At 44.4% G+C, this 22,649-nt stretch overlaps 1 protein-coding gene across 8 annotated transcripts in view; it reads right to left on the bottom strand.

Moving 5' to 3' along the window:
* The window catches only part of ZMYM4 (zinc finger MYM-type containing 4), a 1,395,070-nt gene that overhangs the window by 879,212 nt on the left and 493,209 nt on the right, over positions 1 to 22,649 (bottom strand). For all 8 annotated transcript variants that reach the window (XM_078681133.1, XM_078681129.1, XM_078681130.1 and 5 more), the window contains exons 4-5: positions 18,647 to 18,814; positions 18,438 to 18,516 (exon numbers count right to left, since the gene is read on the bottom strand). In XM_078681133.1, coding sequence (XP_078537259.1) covers positions 18,438 to 18,516; positions 18,647 to 18,814 — 247 coding nt within the window. The remainder of the gene's footprint in view (positions 1 to 18,437; positions 18,517 to 18,646; positions 18,815 to 22,649) is intronic.

Genomic DNA, 22,649 nt, shown 5'->3' with positions numbered 1-22,649 from the left:
TTTGATGGTTCGCTCATGTGCCAACCTCCTATCCTCCCTTTCCATGTCCATCCTGGCTAGTTCTATTTTCAACCTCCTCTCCTCCCTCCTATCTTCCAGCTCGGCTTCGGTTAAGCCCCTGTCTGAAACACTGCTGCTTGCCCTTGAAGGTAACCTGGGACCTGTCAGAAGATTCCCTCTCCCCATTTGGTTCAGCAATGCAGCCTCAGTAACAGTGTCCCCATCACCCACTTCCATTTCTGGTTCCTCCCTTAGGCGAGCTTCTAACCATGCCCTTATGCTTGTCAGCAACTCTCCTTTCTTGGCACCTTTATTGAAAAATACCCCGTTCTGCTGACACCAATCCCTGAGTTGGGCCACAGTATTGGCTTCCAACTCTTTAAGATTCACCTCCAGCTTTGCCATGGTATAAAATTACTCACAGGAGAAACCCACGAAGTGACTTGAGGTTAACCTCCACCCACCACCAGAAGTAAATTTAGAAAAATCAAAAATATAAATTAGGAGGGCCGCAGGGAGAAAACTCCAGGTGGGGTCTCGTGGTTGTCACTGTGTTACTAATAAGTGAGTGTAAGTACAAATCCGTGATCCCACCGCTGCCACCAATTATGTTGGACCTAGATTACCCAAGCCTACATATGGTAGCTTGGCACAGTAGTGGTCTACAGCTAACTCCAGGCGTTGGCTAAGTACTTACACAGCTTACCCACAGTAACACATTGATGAACCACTAAAATAAAGACACAACACCTTTGTTTGCAAAAATACCGTTACCTTTTATAAAAATAATATGGCTCTTTGGATTTGAAAGCATACAGGTTATCACATCAATTGCTTTTAGGAATAAACATTGCACTTTTACTAGAGAAAATAGTTTTCACTCCTCCAGCTGTGGAGAAAGCAGTAAACCATATACTTTTATCAGAATTCAGCAGTACATTCAGAGAACTTCTTGGATAATTAATTGAAGCTCCTAGACTTCACACTCTACAGGGGTATTTTGCATTAATACACAATGACATCAATAACTCTTTACTACAGCCTACCAATTCATTGGTTATGTTAACACATCTAGGGTTACGTTGCCTAACCCCTTCTCTCCTTTGTCACAGAATGAATCTCCAGGGAAGTAGAAAGGTCAAGGCCCTTTTCTCTGCTTATGGACCTGTTTAAAATAGCTGTCAACCTTTTATCCCTTTTTACCCAACACTTCCCTCTTCACATTCCCACTCTCCTTACTGTCTGGGTGGCAGATATGCCACAGTCCATAGGCCTTCAGCTGGTACCCGCCTCTCAAGCTCCCCCGATCAGCTGCTTCCCTGCACTGACGTGGGAAGAGCCTTGCCGGCCTCCTCAGCCCAAGCGCGCGTTCTCCTGTCAGCGCTGGCTAGGGGGCCTCGTTTCAGGCTTAACGCGGTGATTTCCTGCGTCTGCGGATCACCAGGGGTTAGATGGGCGGTCGGTTGCCCAAGCGCTAGTTCCTCCAGCAAGCGCTCACAAGTAGGGGGTTCCGCTGTCAACGCGGCGCTCCAGAAAGTCGTCTGGCGCCACCTCAGGCGACCCGATGGACGCGCTGATCTCTGGGGCATGCGCGTTCCTCGCAATGGCTCCACCTCTCAGGTCGCGCTGCTCGTCGGCGCCTGCGTGTTCCTCCCCGGACCTCGTCACGCAGGGAACACTGCACCCCTGGGCCTGCTCGACCCTAGGCCCCTCCTGCTGAAAGAAGCGGTCGCGCCACTGGCTTGCGCGGAAGCGTTTCCTCGCTTCTCCTGACGCGCCTGGTGCCCCCGGGGTCCCGCAGACGGACCACACTGCGCCGCTCCTCACACGCTGCTGCTTTCCTCCCCCGGCTCCAGAAGAAGTACCTCACAGATCGGGCACTCGCTCCTCCAGGTGCTCCAGGCTCCACAGTTCCCCAACCACCTCAAGGCGCTCCAAGGGGACCACAAATGACTCGCTACCCTGGTAGGTGCAGCGCTGGGCAGGGCATATAAGACTGAGTTTCAGAAAGCAGATCCTGTCAGTTTCTACAGGAATGCTGATCCAGAAGGGTTTTTCTTCTCACGAAGCTTGTTTTCTTGGTCAATAACTGTTGTCTTGAGAGAGGGATCGGTCAAGGGCTAAAGGGGGAACAATCCTCTGAAGTAACTGTCAGCCTCAAATGACAACTAGCTGCTCTCAGTGTGTCCACCTCCTCTCACCACTGCCTCACTCCTCTACTCTGGGGTCAGCACAAAATGGCTGCTGGTCACTGGCCTTATATAGGGTGGCCTGAGACCTGCAGAATTCTCTAGGGTATTCTAGAAAGTTCCCTAATGTTAACCTATGGACCTGTCCTCCAGTGGTGTCCGTTATGGCAGTTGGTGGACACCATCTTAGGTTTCTTGAGATCCCTAGATTTTCAAGGGGGCTGACTAGGCCTCACAGGTTATGAGGGAAAAATGGCGTCATCGCCAAGGAGCACCTAGCCTCCTGACAGCATTAAAAAAATTCCTGATGGACATATGTAAAAATAAAAATAGAAAGTCTGGGAGGCTAAGGGGGACAAAAATAAATCATGGTGGTTAGAGTCTTCCCAGAAGCAGACAGGTCTAACAGGAAGTATGTAGAATATACTCCGTTCTTTTCCTTGTGTGGTACGTGCTCTATTGCATGTTTCACTTGTAGTTCCTGGACCCACTGTTAGTGGTACATTTGCTCGTTTTCTTGCTGTGGAAGTAATAATAGATATTCAAGCAGTAAAACTAAGAGCAAAGCATAAGCTACAGAATTAAAAGATAACGGTCAGTTCATATAGCACAGTTTATTTATACATAAAAATGATTAAAAAGACAGAGTAAAATAACATAAAACTTGGGAACACAGAAAATATATCAAGGGGAATGAATCAAGTACATCAATACATCTAATCAAATTCATACACCTATAGAAGGGAAATACACAAAAATTCCTAAATCAAATGTAAATAGTGCTATTCCCTCAATCTCAACGCGTTTCGACGGACAAATAACATGCCGCCGTCTTCATCAGGAAATATAGACTGTCTTCCCAAGAAATCTGAAATTAGATAAAATATGTCTTAGTTTTTTTACTACGACATAATTCAGACCTACCCTGTACATAAAACAATCCGAAATATCAATTTTTTGTGTAACCCAGCTATTGCCCTGAATATCATACCAGCATGTCCACCATATTTACATCATAACACAAGTACAGTTTTCACATACATTTGCCCAAATATAACACATAATAATAACAACAACATGTTCTTTTTTACATAGCATATACACAGAAACACATATCTATATTATGCAATAAAACACCAACGGCAGTTGATCCGATAGTACAATTTTACAATTCCATGCCTAAATACCTTTCCGGTTATGAAAATATATTACACTATATCATATTTTAGATAAGTCAGTAAAATACACTTATTCATTATGGTTCATCCTGGTTAACAAATGACGGCCACATATCGAATGCGTATATTCCCTTACAGGGGGCATATCTCCTTCGCTACTAACAGTTCCAAGATATAACCATCAATATCAGGCAGACACTAACCTCATATCACGAACCAATCATCTGAGTAGGGAACTTGTCGCTCCTATCACTTAGGTGGAATAGAAATCTCACTTTAAAATGATTAACTGAACAGCTGCTCGGCAACTGCAGGGAGAGAAGGGCAACAATGTATATATGTTTGTACACGATGGAAACGCTCTTTTTCTGAGTCTACCGATAAGGACACGTCACTTAACTTTAAATTGGAACTTATAATGTGTTCCAAAAATAATGAGGCCACTATCATCTAATTAGTGTATAAGATATACACATATAGAGGTATAACACTTACATCTCGGGTGCTTAGTTTGAGCACCAGTCCACGCTGGGACGAATAGTTGTTAGTAGGTAATCAGCCTGTAAAGTGAACATACCACTATGTCTAATTCCATACAGAATATTTAGATGTCATTAGATTAGCAATACTCTGTATTAGATACTCACAGAAAGGTCGTTTAAAATCCAAAGTACACGCGGTACAGGACTTGAATCACAGCTCGGTTGAAAGAATCCATATAATTTTGGCGTAATTGTAAATGCACTGAAAAGCGAAAATTATATTCATTTTAGTCATTGTTTCTGGAAACTTAAAGCGTTTCTCTTAGAGTTATCTTAAAGGACACGAGCGATACTTACACATCTATATTGTTTGCGTGTATATAACACAATGTGCGTAAGCGTATTCCGGGCCTTTTTTGATTTTGATTTTAATTTTTCTTTAAACGGCCTCTGTGGACAAAAAATGAAACCGCACTTACTATAGCGTATGCACAGTTTGGGGACTATTTTATCTAATCCTAACGGACATGAACATACCTTGAATCGTAATGCTGCTAGCGTCCCGCGAGTCAATCCGCTCGTCTCCAACTGGAAGCTCAGTGTAAAGCCACTGTTCGGCTTATATTCACGTAAGCGCGCCATTTTCAATTACGGGTGTGGCGTTCGCTTTGGCAACAAACCCCGGAAACACTTTCTTTGAAAATGGCGCGCTTACGTGAATATAAGCCGAACAGTGGCTTTACACTGAGCTTCCAGTTGGAGACGAGCGGATTGACTCGCGGGACGCTAGCAGCATTACGATTCAAGGTATGTTCATGTCCGTTAGGATTAGATAAAATAGTCCCCAAACTGTGCATATACGCATTTCTAAGAAAGTGTTTCCGGGGTTTGTTGCCAAAGCGAACGCCACACCCGTAATTGAAAATGGCGCGCTTACGTGAATATAAGCCGAACAGTGGCTTTACACTGAGCGTCCAGTTGGAGACGAGCGGATTGACTCGCGGGACGCTAGCAGCATTACGATTCAAGGTATGTTCATGTCCGTTAGGATTAGATAAAATAGTCCCCAAACTGTGCATATGCTATAGTAAGTGCGGTTTCATTTTTTGTCCACAGAGGCCGTTTAAAGAAAAATCAAAATCAAAATCAAAAAAGGCCCGGAATACGCTTATGCACATTGTGTTATATACACGCAAACAATATAGATGTGTAAGTATCGCTCGCGTCCTTTAAGATAACTCTAAGAGAAACGCTTTAAGTTTCCAGAAACAATGACTAAAATGAATATAATTTTCGCTTTTCAGTGCATTTACAATTACGCCAAAATTATATGGATTCTTTCAACCGAGCTGTGATTCAAGTCCTGTACCGCGTGTACTTTGGATTTTAAACGACCTTTCTGTGAGTATCTAATACAGAGTATTGCTAATCTAATGACATCTAAATATTCTGTATGGAATTAGACATAGTGGTATGTTCACTTTACAGGCTGATTACCTACTAACAACTATTCGTCCCAGCGTGGACTGGTGCTCAAACTAAGCACCCGAGATGTAAGTGTTATACCTCTATATGTGTATATCTTATACACTAATTAGATGATAGTGGCCTCATTATTTTTGGAACACATTATAAGTTCCAATTTAAAGTTAAGTGACGTGTCCTTATCGGTAGACTCAGAAAAAGAGCGTTTCCATCGTGTACAAACATATATACATTGTTGCCCTTCTCTCCCTGCAGTTGCCGAGCAGCTGTTCGGTTAATCATTTTAAAGTGAGATTTCTATTCCACCTAAGTGATAGGAGCGACAAGTTCCCTACTCAGATGATTGGTTCGTGATATGAGGTTAGTGTCTGTCTGATATTGATGGTTATATCTTGGAACTGTTAGTAGAGAAGGAGATATGCCCCTGTAAGGGAATATACGCATTCGATATGTGGCCGTCATTTGTTAACCAGGATGAACCATAATGAATAAGTGTATTTTACTGACTTATCTAAAATATGATATAGTGTAATATATTTTCATAACCGGAAAGGTATTTAGGCATGGAATTGTAAAATTGTACTATCGGATCAACTGCCGTTGGTGTTTTATTGCATAATATAGATATGTGTTTCTGTGTATACGCTATGTAAAAAAGAACATGTTGTTGTTATTATTATGTGTTATATTTGGGCAAATGTATGTGAAAACTGTACTTGTGTTATGATGTAAATATGGTGGACATGCTGGTATGATATTCAGAGCAATAGCTGGGTTACACAAAAAATTGATATTTCGAATTGTTTTATGTACAGGGTAGGTCTGAATTATGTCGTAGTAAAAATACTAAGACATATTTTATCTAATTTCAGATTTCTTGGGAAGACAGTCTATATTTCCTGATGAAGACGGCGACATGTTATTTGTCCGTCGAAACGCGTTGAGATTGAGGGAATAGCACTATTTACATTTGATTTAGGAATTTGTGTATTTCCCTTCTATAGGTGTATGAATTTGATTAGATGTATTGATGTACTTGATTCATTCCCCTTGATATATTTTCTGTGTTCACAAGTTTTATGTTATTTTACTCTGTCTTTTTAATCGTTTTTATGTATAAATAAACTGTGCTATATGAACTGACCGTTATCTTTTAATTCTGTAGCTTATGCTTTGCTCTTAGTTTTACTGCTTGAATATTTGTTGTCCATTTTTGTCTTTGAAAGTTGATGTCTTTACACTTAATGTGCCCAAAGGGAATTTTCATTTTGACATAAAGTCTATTGCTGGTACCCTATCCCTTTGGTTTCGGGTCCCTCTCTCTTTTATTAGAGAAGTAATAATAGAGCCAGCTGCTACAGAACCTCTGATGTATATAGGGTCTTAGAGGAATGCTTACATTTCTTTTCTGCTCTTTGTGTGATAGCCTTGCATGTTGTAGGCTCTTTGAATGCCTCTTTTCCCTTGTCTAATACACTTGGCAGCATTGGAAGGAATTTATTTCTTGATTGTGTTGGCATCAACGTCTCTAACAAGCATTGGCATAGCCAATAGGTCTCGCCTTTGGGACCTTATAAGTATTTAGTAAAGCAGCACAATATCCTTGGTGCAACAATATCAACTGTTGCATGGGTAAACACTTATAAGATCCCAAAGGCGAGACCTATTGGCTATGAAATGCTGGTTTTTCCTTGCTGTCGCCTGGTGCACTAGCTCACGCTCTCATGTACAGTGGCACCACGAGGATGACTTTCATCTTTTAGCCCTCGCCTAAGCAGCCCCATCTCCCATCCCAAGTAGAACATTTTGCTTCCGTCCGGGGGCTGGGTCCATGGGATGGATGATGTAAACATCACTGAACTTTTCTCGTACCCGTTGTGTGTGTGTGTGTGTTTAGAGAGCCAGGGGGGTGAGGGCTGCAGTGTCAGTTGACTGTCCCAGACAAACAGAGCAGCCTTTAAAATGGTTCTACTTTATTCTTACCAATCGTGATACTGCAAGAAGATGCAATAGCCTATTCTAAAACGGTGTTGGTCATCTGGTTCTGCTGCACCTCTTAGTTTGATTTACTTTAGTACCTGCAGCACGGCAATATAATATACATTCCACTTTCTATACAACGAGTGGCATGCAGGCTCCGTGCTTCTCTCTTATGGTTCTCCGAGCGGGTTCTTTTTTGTGCTTTTTAGAACAACATAGCCGCTAATAAGTTTTTCAAGCAGCATCTGTCATTTTTTAGCACTACTTATACTGTATTTGCACGTTCAATCCACCCTGCCAATGTGACTTAAACACGCATTTGCAATGCAATAGGTCTTGCATTAGACAGAACAACAGAAGTGAGTGGAAGGCAGAATGTCGAGAGGAGGAGAGAAAATAGAGAAATATGAGGTGTTAGTGGGAGAAGAAGGGAGGGGACAGCAAGGCAGAAAGAAGGAAAAATGGAGCACGAGGAGGCTGGAGAGAAATTGTAAAAGGGAATGAAAAGACATAAAAATAACAAGCTGCAAGTTTCCAAACATTAGAAAGAACACAAAGCAACCAGTCACATTTTGTTTAACAGTGGTAGTTGCGCTGGACAATTTTTTAACTGCGTGTACTTGAAGGTTTGCGCTTCTAAATTGGCTTGACCTAAAAAGAGGAGGAGGATGTAAAAACGCGGAGAGAGAAGAAGAAGTGGAAGTAAATGAGGAATAGGTGGAGAAGGGGAAGCAAAGAGACATGATGAAGTGATATGCAGAAAGATGGAGCAATACAAGTGATAGTGGAGAAAGCAGGGCAGCGAGATGAAGGGGAGAAGGGAGATTAGTCCAGAGATTATTGTTAAACTGTGACATGGAGGCAAAAGCAGTTAATAAAAAGAGAGCGCATTACAGGCCACAAACAGCTTTAAATTACTCTGCGTATTGCTAGGCACGAGCAGGCAGGAGAGGTGTGTGGGGAACGAGAAGGGGTGGCGGGGTGTGAGGGAGAGGGCAGGGGAAGGAGCGGGGGAGACAGGAAGGGAAATGTATTGGTACGGAGGAGGGGGAGAATGGGGGAGGAGAAGAAAAGGCCGAGAAGAGAGAAGTGGGGAGAGAGGGTCAGAAAATGAAGGTGCACAGCAGGGAGCTGAGAGGACGGGGGGTGGGTGGGCAGCGGAGAGAAGGCAAGTGTGTTTCCGAGTGACCCCAAACGCGACGCGTCACTTCGGGTTAGTTGCCAAGACACCGAAACCACTTGTGTGTATGGTGACAAATACTGAAAGGCTGTGGATGAACAACAGGCGAGGAGGCTGCACTGCCCACTCCTACCACCTCCGCAGCAAATATATCTCCTGTGTCCATCCATGTCACGGAAGGGGCTGGCCGCGCTCCAGCAATGAAATTACTGTCAGGGGCACAAAAGAAACAAGTATTTCCTAATTCTGAATAGGAACAACAAACAGGCGCCCGCTGTGTTTACGGGGGTTGGTGACAGGGGAGAGGCAGATGTGTAACACGTCGCTGCTTCAGAGAAGGCACGCCAGCGGCCAGTGGGAGCTAATGAGCTAACGAGACAGCCCCGTGATTGTGGTCTTTATGTAATCCAGCCAGCTAGGGTGAACATTTGTACCGTCAGAGCCTGCAGCGAGCGGCAGGGGAGTGCCTACAATTAAAGGCGGATTGCCACCCGAGTCAGCGTTTATTCGGAGCAAGCAGCAATTTTTCGAGGCAGGATAAACAAATACAGATAACTAGGCAGAACGCAAAAATGGAATCGAGTAGCAATGGAAACCGAAATGAAAGACCAAGGCTGGAAAAATAGCTGTATGATTGCGACGGATCACAAGGAAACTCAGCAGCAAGGTCTGTTGCTAGCCACGGCATACTGATCCCACAGCGAAGAAATACACTTAAGCTCAGAGGAGGAGCACAGGGGCAAAGAATACACAAGGTTCTAGCAATCTGGAAACTACCAGGAGAACAAGGAAGCAAAAGACACATAACAGGAAAGCCTCGAACACTAGTGCACACGGGAGAGAAGAGTACACAAGGCAACAAGTAGAAACACGAGAGACGGCCTGCGGCCGTCAAAGTGAAAGTACGGCCGGCGGAGGAGAAATGCGACACGGCGGGCAGGGGAGGGGGCGGAGCGGGGAGAGCGGCATGAGGGTGTGAAGCAGCAGGGGCCTGAGACGAGGCCGCCTTGCCTTTGATGTGGTAATGCGAGGCAAGCGGCTGGTGGCATTGTGCACGCGCTTTCACGTGCACTGGAAGAAATCGCCTGGGAATCGCCTGATCTCGGTAAGCTCTGTTTAAGCCGCAATAGATCGAGCTCCCGCTCTCAATGCGCATGCGCATTGAGATAGGTCGCTCGACCTAATAAAAAACATGATTGTGGTTTTTCTTCCTTTAGCCGCACTCCATATGTAGAGCAGCTTTCTTAATCACCGGATTATACATGCCAACGCATTCTGGGGGTGATGGCCTTGAAGGATATGTTTCCACAGCCTCCTCAGGTAATTCGGCGTCGAGATCTTCCCATTGCAGGTCTCGAGTCTGAAGTCGCGGATCCTGCATACCTTTGTTCGTCCTCTTCGACGTCTTCTCCAAAGAAGAATTCTTCTTCGAGCAGTTCAGGTGTTGTCGAAGGCATTATTTCCTCGACGAGGTTCTCGACTTCTATTGTCATTTTCGGCGGTATCTTGAATTGTTTCAAGCTTTCGTCAAAATCTTTTTTACGTTGTAAAATATTTGCCATCTCAGCTTCGAGTCTCTTCCTTTTCTTCTCCATCTTGGCCGCGTGTATTTAGTCATCGAGACCTTCAGCTTTTCGCTTTGTGCTTCTCTACGCTGATACGGCTGTCGCAGCTTGTTTGGACCTCTTTTTCAACGCTGAGGAGTCCTATTCCAGATTGCCTTTCGACGTCTTTGACTTTGAGGGTCTTTGCCGTTACGGAGTCCTTATCCAAGGATCTTTTTTGTTTGGATGCAACTGCAGTCGTCGAGTGCTTCGGGCAGAGGCTCCCTACGTGGGTCTAAAGTCAGATTTTCGAGAATCTTCTAGTTTTTTCGAGATTCTTCTAGTTTTTTCGAGATTGATCACTATTACCTCCTTCGAAGCATTCTTCTCGACTGTAACGTCTGTCCTAGTCGCCTTCTGGCCCTTCTGCAACATTGTCGTCGTCCTCAGCGATGGTGGTGGTCCTTGGGCTTGCATGTTATAGTTCGCTCTTCGATGTCTTTCTCTCACCCTCAACGTCTTCCGGGTGAAGTCGGAGCACGTGTTCCAGTCCTCGCTTCAGTGATCCAGCAACCAGTAAAGGTTGAAGGCTGGGTGCGGATCTTTCTAAGCGTACTTGTAGTGACAATTTTTGCAAAATTTGAATGGTGTCTTGTCCACTACCGCGCACAGGGAGCCCTCTGCATGTGCATTCTCTGATCGCCGTCAAAGATTTGTTTTTCACCTTTTCTCGAACTCTGGTCATTCTGATTTAAACCTTTAAAGTTGAAACTTTCTACCACAGTTCTCTTGAAGTTTTTTCCGTATTTTCATCGATTCTTCTCTCCAATCTTGGGAGCTCCTTCAGTATCGATCCAGACCCAAAGGTGGAAAAAAAGAATCTGAAGATGGATACCGAAGGTGGGAGCTTCTGGAGCAAGCCCGTCGACGTCACAGGAGGACACCAAATGGTGGTATGTCGATGCCCACCAACAAAAAAAAAGGAAAGAAATACTACAATTCCGGACGCAACCACTAGATGGCGGAATAATGCACAGCATGTGAATCCAGAAAAGATTCACGCTGCAAAACCTGCGTTCCTCAAAGACCTCGACACACCAGGAGAAAAAAGCCCTCAAAAAAGAATTTGACAAAATGTCAAAAAAATTCTGTCAAAAATAAACAGAGGGGTAGCTTTTTCTCCGAATCAGCATTAACTAGCGTAAAAAAAAAAAGAACTGGTGTCAGCATGCCGAGGTGGCGCCTAGATAGGGGACTTGGGCATCAGTACCGACGCAGACGCTGCATGGAGGCAATTGATGCCACCTACCAGCACGCAAGGGTACTGTTCACGCCAAACTTTCTGAATCAAGTTGGACACCTAGGAATCAGTGGCTAGATGTCTCTATCAGATGTAAATCATTCATCCTGACCCAAGTTCCATCTAGTCCATGTAACTTATTCTATGCATCTAATGCTCCTTCCGAAGTAGTAGCTGAATTGAAGAAGAAAGACCACAATTGCATTGTTTGATTAACATGAACAGATGCAGTCCTTTAAGTATACATATTGGATGCTTTCTTATTAGCATCTTATTGCAATAAAGATGCAAATAAGAATGTTCAAATGTGAGTGCCTGAATTTCTAGAAGCATCCACAACGATTGACAATTCGAGTCTGACTGCCGTAAAACCAATAACAGAAAGCACGAGACAAAACTTGTCAACAAGTTAAGAAAATTCTTCAATAATGTTGGATTTAAAATGATTAAGTTTAATTGCTTGCATAGAACAGGCCTGACTTATTTGAAGTTGCCTAGGATCTACTAAGTATTTCATCTTAGCTTCCTAAAGTGTAGGAAACAGATGTTGACATAGCCAATAGGTCTCCCCTTTGAAACTTTATACAAATTTAGTTATGCAGTACAATATCCTTGGTGCAACAACATCAACTGTTGCACGACTAAACACTTATAAGGTCCCAAAAGCGAGACCTACTGGCATATCATAAAAACAACGCTAAGTACTGACAGAGAAGGTTCATATTGGTCTTGCTTTCCTAATAAGTAGAAAACAAATAGAGCACATTGGATCTTTGAGGATGGGATAGAGCAGTAAGCCCAAGGCACAAAGCGCAGAACACTTGCCCTATGCTGAACAGGTCTGAAGAGTTGGACAGAAGGGTTAGCTGATATTCGTTAAAAGTTATTTAAAACCAGCAGACAATGCATACATTGAAAACGGTTTTGGGCAAAATTGTTACAAGCAATGTGCACATTTTTCAGACCTCAAGGCCTAACTATAGAACAGTCAGCTAAACGAGAATTGTGAGTTAAAGTTTACTTGCTCGAAGGCTGGCCTGGTGCAGTCTGGACAGTACATTTTAGATCGGAGCAGTGCGAAGAGTGGAAGCAAGTTTTAGGAAAACATGGGGCGGTGGCCAGCCTAAGATAGTCAAGCAGCAGGTTTGGTCATTGTAAAACACTCATGGACTCCGATGTGCATACAATGCGTGAGAGACTGAAGATGTGGCTAAACTCACCCCTTGTGCAAACTGCTGTGGGATTAGTCTTTGGCTCGGCGTGCTAAACATGTCGTTGTTGTGGCAGTTTTGCCGCTCCCTTGTGTGCGATTGAGAATACGTGATTCAGAAAAGGGGGTGGTGATGAACAGAGTGTCTGAATTAAGCAGACCACTCTTACCCAGTCCAAAGATCAGGGCTTGATCCATCACCGTTATTTAGCTCACTGCCCCATCCCAGCTCAGAATCTGGCTATATGCAAATTAGTCTGTCCCTGGCCCAGTGCATCATGGGAACAGGGCAGACCAAACTACCAAGCCAATTCTTCACCAGAAAGGAGACAAGCTACCGGGGACCGGTTTCTGGCATTTCAGCCTCGTCGGCCCGGCTTGCTTGAATCCTGATGGAGCAGTGAGCAAGGGACTCATGTCTGAGTATACCCTGCCACACCTATAGTGGCCAAAAACGATTCAGAAAAGGGGGTGGTGATGAACAGAGTGTCTGAATTAAGCAGACCACTCTTACCCAGTCCAAAGATCAGGGCTTGATCCATCACCGTTATTTAGCTCACTGCCCCATCCCAGCTCAGAACCTGGCTATATGCAAATTAGTCTGTCCCTGGCCCAGTGCATCATGGGAACAGGGCAGACCAAACTACCAAGCCAATTCTTCACCAGAAAGGAGACAAGCTACCGGGGTCCGGTTTCTGGCATTTCAGCCTCGTCGGCCCGGCTTGCTTGAATCCTGATGGAGCAGTGAGCAAGGGACTCATGTCTGAGTATACCCTGCCACACCTATAGTGGCCAAAAACGATTCAGAAAAGGGGGTGGTGATGAACAGAGTGTCTGAATTAAGCAGACCACTCTTACCCAGTCCAAAGATCAGGGCTTGATCCATCACCGTTATTTAGCTCACTGCCCCATCCCAGCTCAGAACCTGGCTATATGCAAATTAGTCTGTCCCTGGCCCAGTGCATCATGGGAACAGGGCAGACCAAACTACCAAGCCAATTCTTCACCAGAAAGGAGACAAGCTACCGGGGACCGGTTTCTGGCATTTCAGCCTCGTCGGCCCGGCTTGCTTGAATCCTGATGGAGCAGTGAGCAAGGGACTCATGTCTGAGTATACCCTGGTCCCCGGAAGCTTGTTTCCTTCCCAGTGTAAGAATTGGCTTTTGTAGTCTGGTCTGCCCTGTTCCCATGATGCACTGGGCCAGGGACAGACTAATTTGCATACAGCCAGGTTCTGAAACTGGGATGGTGCAATGAGCTAAAAAACGGTGTTGGATCTAGCCCTGATCTCTTGACTGGGTGAGAGTACTCTGCTTAATTCAGAGACTCTGTCCATCACCACCCCTTGTTGTAAATAATTTTGTCCACCCTAAGCGTGGAAGGGTATACTCAGATGTGAGTCCCTTGCTCATTGCACCATCAGGATTCAAGCAAGCCGGGCCGAAGACGGCTGTAATGCCAGAAACCGGTCCCCGGGAGCTTGTTTCCTTCCCAGTGTAAGAATTGGCTTTTGTAGTCTGGTCTGCCCTGTTCCCATGATGCACTGGGCCAGGGACAGACTAATTTGCATACAGCCAGGTTCTGAAACTGGGATGGTGCAATGAGCTAAAAAACGGTGTTGGATCTAGCCCTGATCTCTTGACTGGGTGAGAGTACTCTGCTTAATTCAGAGACTCTGTCCATCACCACCCCTTGTTGTAAATAATTGAGAATACGTGAGCACGGGGCAATAAATACAGCATTTAAGAATGTGTTGTCGCAGCACTGGTGCAGTTGGCTAGATCCAATTTGGTTGGTGCCATCAGGAGAAATTAGACCGTTTTGATGTTTGGTAGTGAGTTTAATGGGTTCAATCTGGCAATTGCTGCCTGGCAGCAGGTGCGCAATCCTAGCCGGACAGAGGCTGCATGGAGAAAAGTTCTCCTGTGCTGCAGTAAATGGGGGCAAATACATAAAACACAAACTAAGGTTTCTTTTCCTTGTCAGTATAAGTGGCAGCTTATGTCATTAGTAGCTGAGCAGTGCAGGATGGAAAGTGAGCGCGAAAATTCCACCCGCCCAGTCTTCGAGCAACAAGCTGCTTTGATCCATGTAGGATAAGTGCAGGTGTTGTAATTCTGCTGCTTGGTTGAGACTATTAGTTTATGATTGACCACGCATGGGAGCGCTTGCATAAGGCTACCAGATCTATGCACTGGTCACCAACGAAAACTATAGAATCAGTAACCAAGCAACCAATGAAAAGCGGTGGGCGTGGGCGTGTAGTTGGTGTATTTAAAGCCCACAGACGAATACAGCATGCCTCCAGCACATGTGCACTGCTTCTAGGCTCCACCTAAAAACCCCTTATGTAAGTATAAACGTGTTTTGAATGACCTGTGCAAAGTTTTGGATGATGCTGACCTTGAGGCCCCAGCCGGCGGCCACACATCAAACAACCCTTTCTGTGCCCTGGAAGCTGCCGCAACCCAAGCTACGGCATACAACAGGAGAAGTGGGAGGATGGGGCGGTTTCAAAGGGCCATTTAGCCCAGCGGACCCTGCGCCTCTGTGTATGGTTGCCATTCAGACGGTCACTCGCATGGGAGCCATGGGAAACGGGACCGACCTACTCAGTGATACATTTTTGTGTTTGATGTGCTGTCAAGGAGCAGCATGGTGCGAATCAAACCAGTGTCCCACAAAATACGGATACATCCGCTCGAAGGCCAGTAAATGTTAGACATACTAGGCTTGCCTACACAACTACCACCCGGTATAGTACCGGTCTAACCGCACCACGTAGCACTGTCACGCCCAGCCTGAGCCCAAAAAAACAATCATAGCTCACACACACAGAACAAGACCCTACACTTAGCACAGCCGCTCCCTTCACTCCTCCATCCTTCCTATCCAAGACAGCAGCAGCCCAACCTGGCCTGCTCACCAACAAATGCTGTCATAACCACAATCCTGAAACTCAACTAGTTCGCCTCAGATTGAGCTCCAGCTAAACCCCTCAAACGCCAAGCAAGAGAATTCCTCAAACAAAGGTTCAACAGCCAATCAGCACTTCGGAATTATGTATGGCGCACTAAGATTGCCTAGGATGGCCCCATATTCTACAATCGTAGTACACATTAGCATTACCGCCCACTCCCAGATACCGCCTAGAATTATGTTCGCTGAGGGATTGGTTGTTGTGCGACCCAGAATTGATAAAACTACGTACAAATGATATCCGCTGAAAGATAAAATTACTGACGACGGACTTTAGGCTGGATTCGTGGACAGTCTACGTAAGTAGCGGACTGGTGGAGCCGTATTAAACGTGTTTTTGAGTCATGGTTTTTTCCCCTTTGCAGCGTAATAATGCTGTAAAGTTCTGGTTGTAGAGGCTGTAGTACCCGTAATTTATGCGCTGATCCTGTAGTGCTAGATCTAGTAGCTGACTTCTCTCGGGCCACAGCGAGCGATCCGTTACAATTATCGCGCCCCTGTGGAGTGGTGTGGCTCACTGGTTAGAGGCAGCAGACCCGTAAGCAGAGAACGGCCAGGGACCAGGGTTCAATTCCCAAAGCGGCAGGGTCGTGGACCAGGGTCAAAACGGACTCGATAATTCTTGCCTCGGTGCCTACTCTAACCAGGGAACACACTCGGCAACTCTGGGTATTAAGCTTGCCTCATCTCTACAACGGCCCCCCACAGACGCCGGGGATGCCTGGTTTCACCTTGGAGATACCCGAAGGGGACCATCTCACAGGGAAAACCAGGACGGGTTCCCCAGCGGTCTTCAGCGCCAGGATACTCCATGGAGTCCTAGTGCGCTTTACAAGTACACCCACATTTACATTTTGTCTGGGCATGATAATTGAAAACAGATGTGGCTTGTGTAGTTAACCGCAAGCAGTAGTCTGTGGGCGAAGCAAAGGCGGGACATGCACCCGCCTCTGCCCAATTGCGTGCTGTCTTTCTTAGAAAGACGCACGCAAGGCCCAATAGCCTGGGAGAAACTAGATGCAATATTGTCCAAGATACACAAAGCGATAGTTTGGCTGCGACAAAGTGCCTTGCTGAAGGATTTACTACAGGTTAGCAGATAAAGCTAATGAGAGCAAATGACAGGCTCATGTTTGACCTAGAGAATAGGACAATACTGATTCAGAAGCTATCTAACCCACCCAGGAGACCCAGAGTAAAGTACACCAACTACATAAATAGGACAAAGAAGATATATGGGTAAATGCAAGAAAAAATAGGGTAAGAGATGAGGACGGGGTGTAAGGTCCGCTGGAAATGAAGAGGAGAGTAAAGGCATATAATGGGCCTCCAGTGCCTAGAGGGAAGGTACAAATGGAACTATGATGGAACACAATGCAGGGACCTGTGTAAATATGTTATTTCGCAGTGAATACAAGTGAAGACATCTTGTATGAATGCATACTGTACTGAACTGATGGATTTGGGATGCCAATCCTCCTGTATGTTTGCTCTTCCTCTCCATTACAGACCGGGTTATTTGATGCACTGGTTTAAACCAGTTTTCTTTTATGTACAATCATGGACTAAAAGCAGTCTTAAGGGTAAGGTATTACAAAGAGGTTTTGTACATTGGTTTAAAAGAGGTAACACTAATTTAATGTTGTTTTCAAACTTGGATGTGGTGCATAATGAATTGGTTAAATCAGTTTCATATTTCACTGCTTCAAAAAAAATAAAGGCATGAATGACTAGCATTAAAAACTGTCATTTACACACCATTGACCCCTAACAGAATCTTGGCAAGAATAAAGAAATTTAAAATACACCTTTTACTAGTAGAAAATGACCGGTGATAGTGGAAACAGCAGCAACAAATAAAAATAAATGAGAGGACCAGAGATGCCGAAAACAAACTGTGTGAAAGATGATGATGTACTCAAAAGATTAGATCTTGCACACACACAGATGCTTTACCTGGAGGGCTACAAATACTTTAAAATAAATTCCTGTTTTTAGGTATTTTCACTCCAGAGTGTCAGAACACACTTTACAACGACTTGGGAAAGCAGAGAAGAGTAACTGTTCTATAATATGCCACATAGGAGTGCAAGCTCTCTGAAATAAACTAGCAAAAAAAACAAAGCAAAAAAATCTTGTGCATTTTGGTTTCCAATTTTTTTATCCCAGTTTCTTTTTTCAGTTTTTAATTTTGTCCTTGGACACTTTCTCTATTTTCAGCCATCCTCTATAAATCTGAGCAAATATTCAAAGTGTCTTCTTGCTGCTGTGCTTCATTGACTCAGCTGATCGTGTTAAATGAGAATATCACTTATAAAATGCTCGCGCCCAGCTTTTAACCTCTGTTCACCTTTTCTGCTCAGGTTATGACAGCTCCCGCGATGACAACTTGGCGCACACGTGCTTTACAAAACCTTTATTTCATTTCATAAATTGCATACCCACATATGACAGAACATTTGGGAGGCCTTTCTTGAACTGAGCCAAGAGATTTACTCTGGGAGAACAGTCTCAATGGTCCGTGTGGTAGCTGTCACAACTATGCATGAGTTTTTAAGGAGCAGCCAGTATCTTGCCACCACTATGCAGTTTTATGCCACATTCCTATTACTGAATAACCAATTGGTATGCCTGTAGTTGTAGTTACTGGCTTCTTTGAAAGTGTAGGCATTTTAGATAGGCATATCAGTTTCAGTATTGATCCAGAATCACTGTACATTCCATGAAGGCTCAGGGTGTTTACACAATATGGACTAAACCAAAGGGAAAAAAATAGGAAGAAATTATGGTCAACCTATTCCAGGAAAATATGAATAAGAGTTTATTAACTGGTCATAGTCTGATAAAGATATGACTGGTAGTTAGTACAGGACAGCTCATTAAAAAAATTATTAAAGAAACAATACTTACCCATGGGGCTGCCACTGACTGAAAAAACAGCACTGATCTTCAGCTCACCCTCTGGAACCTTAGGAGGATGCCCATACTCCTGTACCAAAAGGAGAAAATGACCAGATTAAACATAGCAGACAAAGTCCATGTGGCTTGGGCGTCTGGGCGCAACTATGCGAAATCTACGTAAACAAAATAATTCTCGCTCCTATAACTTATGATCTTACCTCAGAGTTGTCTGGCTCGTCCTTAACTTTGTCAAACCCCGGCTGAGGTGCCAACGCTTTCTCGTATTCATCATCAACAGGCTCATCTTTCACTCTAACATTTGACGTACACGAATCCGCCAAACTGGCACTGATGGAGGATTTGCTTCTATAAGAATAGTTGGACTCCTAAAGTAGACCAATAATAATGAAAAGAGAAAGTCTTTACTACAATTTAAAAGTACAAATTAAGGCTATATTGGACTGTTGTGCACACATTAAAATTTACTACATTCATTTATAACATTCTCAGTAGCTCGTACCTCTGCATTTTCGACTGGGAATGCCGAAGAACCATTTGGCATACCTAAAGGTTACAGAAAATGTGTTATAACAATTCCTTAATTGTGGGTGTGGTTACTAATAGAGCAAGAGGTCCACATCTAGCTAAAGCACAATACATGCTATAGTAAAAATTCTGTTGTATATAGATAGGGGATTAACTGGAGCCATATGCTGAATAGTGTGGGTGATTACCCATTGAAAAAAACAGCAGTAAACCAGTATCCTCAACACAGGCTCAATATTCATGAAATGGAAGATATTTTCCCCATTTTGCCACACGCTCATCTCTTAAGTGTGTCCTGTAGCTGTAGTCTCCTGTATGTGGGATAGTGAAGTGAAAGCGGTGGCGTTTCCGTGCCAGAGATGAGGTGGAATTGAAACGGTAGGGCAGAATCCCTCACGGTTGAGCACCACATTGACAAGGCCAATGTTAGATGGGGTCAACAATTGTGTAATGCTCAGTGTCCTTTTTTCAATCGAGCAAAAGACGATTTCTTTTTTTTTGTTCTTTTTTTTTTTTTAAAGGCTGAGGAGCACGTCCAAGAATAATTTGCAAAAGAGTGCAGGAATGCTGGACACTGTCATTTACACATTTCAAGACCAGAGAAATTCAGCATTGAAAAAATCAGAGTGGCCTCTAATAGACTGCAAATGGGCTTAGCCGAGCTGTCCAGCATCAGTGCCTAATAAACAGGGGGAGCTTATGTGGCAAGCTGCGCAATTTTGTAAACGTGTGCATGCTTGGTGGCACATTTTTTTCTTTGTTTACGGATCCAAGTTAAATAGGTAAAAAAAAAGTACGATGAACAGGTGAGGGAAAGGACGCATGTTGAGAAAGCAACATGGAAGGCTGGTCACAGACTGTAAGCAAGCATCAGGAGGAAATGGGGAACAACTAGGGTGGGCAGAAGAAACAGGGTTGCATAGGGAAAGGAACAGGGGCGAACTGGGGAAGGAACAGGGGCGAACGTGGTAAGGAACATGAAGGGCATGGGTGGGAGGATGCAAAACGGAGGGCGCAGTAAGGGAAGCAAACAGACAGCAACAAGAAAGGGGTGAAGTGAATGAACAAAGTCCAATGGGGCGATATAAGACATGACTAGCTCAAATGGCAAAGCTATATGAAAGCGTACGTAAGAGCGGATCAAAGGATGAAGTTGTGGAAAATTAAATTTTTATAATGTGGTGGTTGGTGGTGGTATACATGCTATGCTTCAAGAGATAGGCAAAGACTAGATGGATGGGCTGAAACAAACAAAACAATTGAATAGAAAGAAGAAAATTAGAGTCATAGAAAAGTAAGCCAATAGAAAGCAATGGGCGAGGTTGCTTCATAAGTCAGCTATCAACATGTCCCTAAAAATTCTTTCACAACCAGACAATGCGACTGAGAGGAAAAGAGACTTCAGAGTGGACCTAGAACTCTCTGTAAAAGAATTACTAAAAATGCAGCTGCAGATTCCAGAACAGTGCAGTGAGGAAACGCTGTTTATTATATGGTGCATTTGGCAACCTCACAGTGTAATAAACTCACATAGCAGTCTGGGGTCCATTCAGACTTTTTTGTAATCCTAGTTCTCTTCCAGGGGTATACTCATCAAAGTCATAAGCACTGATACGTTATAGTTTGAAATTAGCATTTTAAAAAACCTTAGAAATTCACTGAAAAAAACATACGTTTCAGGCACGTTATAGTTTGTTGTACATTTTACTCTTACAAAACCATAGAAATTCCGCCGTTATAGTTAGTTCAGCTAACTGTAACTCCCGCCCCTCAATGCACTGCTGATGACGTCACATATTACAATATTCATGACATGGTCAGTGACATCACTGATGACATCAACCAGTGACTGTGTTGCTATAAAGTTTAAATATGTATTATATATATATGCCATGGTGTATTGAAGAATGGATGAGTGTGTACTTGTATCAGTGATTGTATGCGTTTGTTTCTGTTTGAATAAGTGATGTGGTGTGTGTGTATAACTGTATAGGTCAGTAAATGGAAGTGTGACTAGGTGTGCGAGTAGCTCTGGAGGAGTGGTGGTGTGAGTGCCTGTATAGATGTATGAGTGCATATGATAGTGCAGTATTGATGAATGACTGCATGTATGAGTGATTATATGGGTGAATGAGTGGGTGTGTATGTAGCCCAGGAATCAGTGAGTGCGTATGTAGTAACTGGTATTGGTATGTCGGTGGTTTTGAAAATGGTAGTCTATTTTACAGTGGGTGTATCAAAGGTTATATTAGGTGTGAGGAGGTGCACCAGATATTCACGTTGATGATGTCATCAGTGATGTCATTTGAGAAGTCATCAGTGATGTCACTGACCATGTCATGAATGATGTAACATGTGACGTCATCAGCAGTGCATTGCGGGGGCGCGGGTTATAGTTACCTGAACTAACTAGAAGGGCGGAATTTCTATTGTTTAGTAAGAGTGAATTGTCCAACAAACTAGAACGTCCCTGAAACCTATGTTTTTTCCCAGTGAATTTCAATGGTTTTTTAAAGGAAAATTTCTAACTATAATGTGCCTCAATACTATGCTTTTTTCACTGAAATTGAAAGGTTTTATAAATGCTAATTTCTAACTATAAAATCCCTATTAAGTCCCCTTGAATCCTGAAGGTGCCTGGTGGCCAAGTAGCCCACCAGGTACCTCCAAGTAAGCGCCACAGAGATGTGTTGCAGAGACGTATTCCTTGGCCACGCACCTTTTTACACCATGCTGCAAATGCGACTTCTGGCGCACTGCTGCTCAGACACTGACGTCCACTTGTGTCCTGAGGTCCTCAGGACACAAGAGGACCTCATCGCCCCACCAGCAGTACACCAGAAGCCACGTTTCCAGAGTGCTGTAAAAAGGGGTGTGGCCTTGAATCTACCCTTGTGGAAAAGCAATTCTGCTTTGCTTCGTTGAAGCGAGAGCAGGTTTTCCTGAGCTGAGTTTGCTATGACAGGGTGGGAGCCGTGCTCCCGCCTTTCCATAGCAAACTGCAGTGTCCTGGGGGTGGGCACCCCGGGACACTGCAGGAGCCAGCCCTGGGGGGTGGTGGTCCCCATGGCCATGGAGAACTCCAGGAGGGGGCCACCTGGCACCCCCTCCATTTGCATAGCCCCGGGGAGGTGGTGGTCCCCGGGGCTCAGGGGTTCGTAACGGACCCCCGCATTTCAATTTTAAATGCCCCGGCACATAATTTACATAACCCCGGGGAGGTTGCGGGGGGCACCCGAGGGCCCTCGCTATTATTTTTTGACAATGACCCCGGGAACTGGCCCACCCAGGGGACTCATTAAAATGAAGGGCGGGAGCCCGCACTTCATTTTTTAAAAAACATTGCGGCGGGATTCGCGACCCCAGTGCAAATTCTTCTGAAACGTTAAAAAAATGCTTTTTTTGGCCCTGAGCAGGCCAAGGGGGGTCGGGGTGTTTCTACCCTGCCCTCTTTTCATGTTTTTTTATCTTTGTTTGACTGTTATCTTGTGACAGGGTTCTACCAAGTCGCAAGATGGCTGCCAACACTTCCTGGTTTAGAGTGTTGGCAGCCAATCACAGTGAAGCTCGTACTCGGGAGGATTCGCGAACCCACTGCTGCCCCAGATATCGAAACGATTTCTTTTTCTAATTTCTCAGCAACTATTGACAAATTTACACCATTTAACAACAAGC

This window comes from Lissotriton helveticus, chromosome 3_1, assembly GCF_964261635.1.
Source record: "Lissotriton helveticus chromosome 3_1, aLisHel1.1, whole genome shotgun sequence".
Classification (NCBI taxonomy): domain Eukaryota; kingdom Metazoa; phylum Chordata; class Amphibia; order Caudata; family Salamandridae; genus Lissotriton; species Lissotriton helveticus.
The sequence above is the reverse complement of the archived record's forward strand: the minus strand, read 5'-3'. Positions and strand labels throughout refer to the sequence as shown.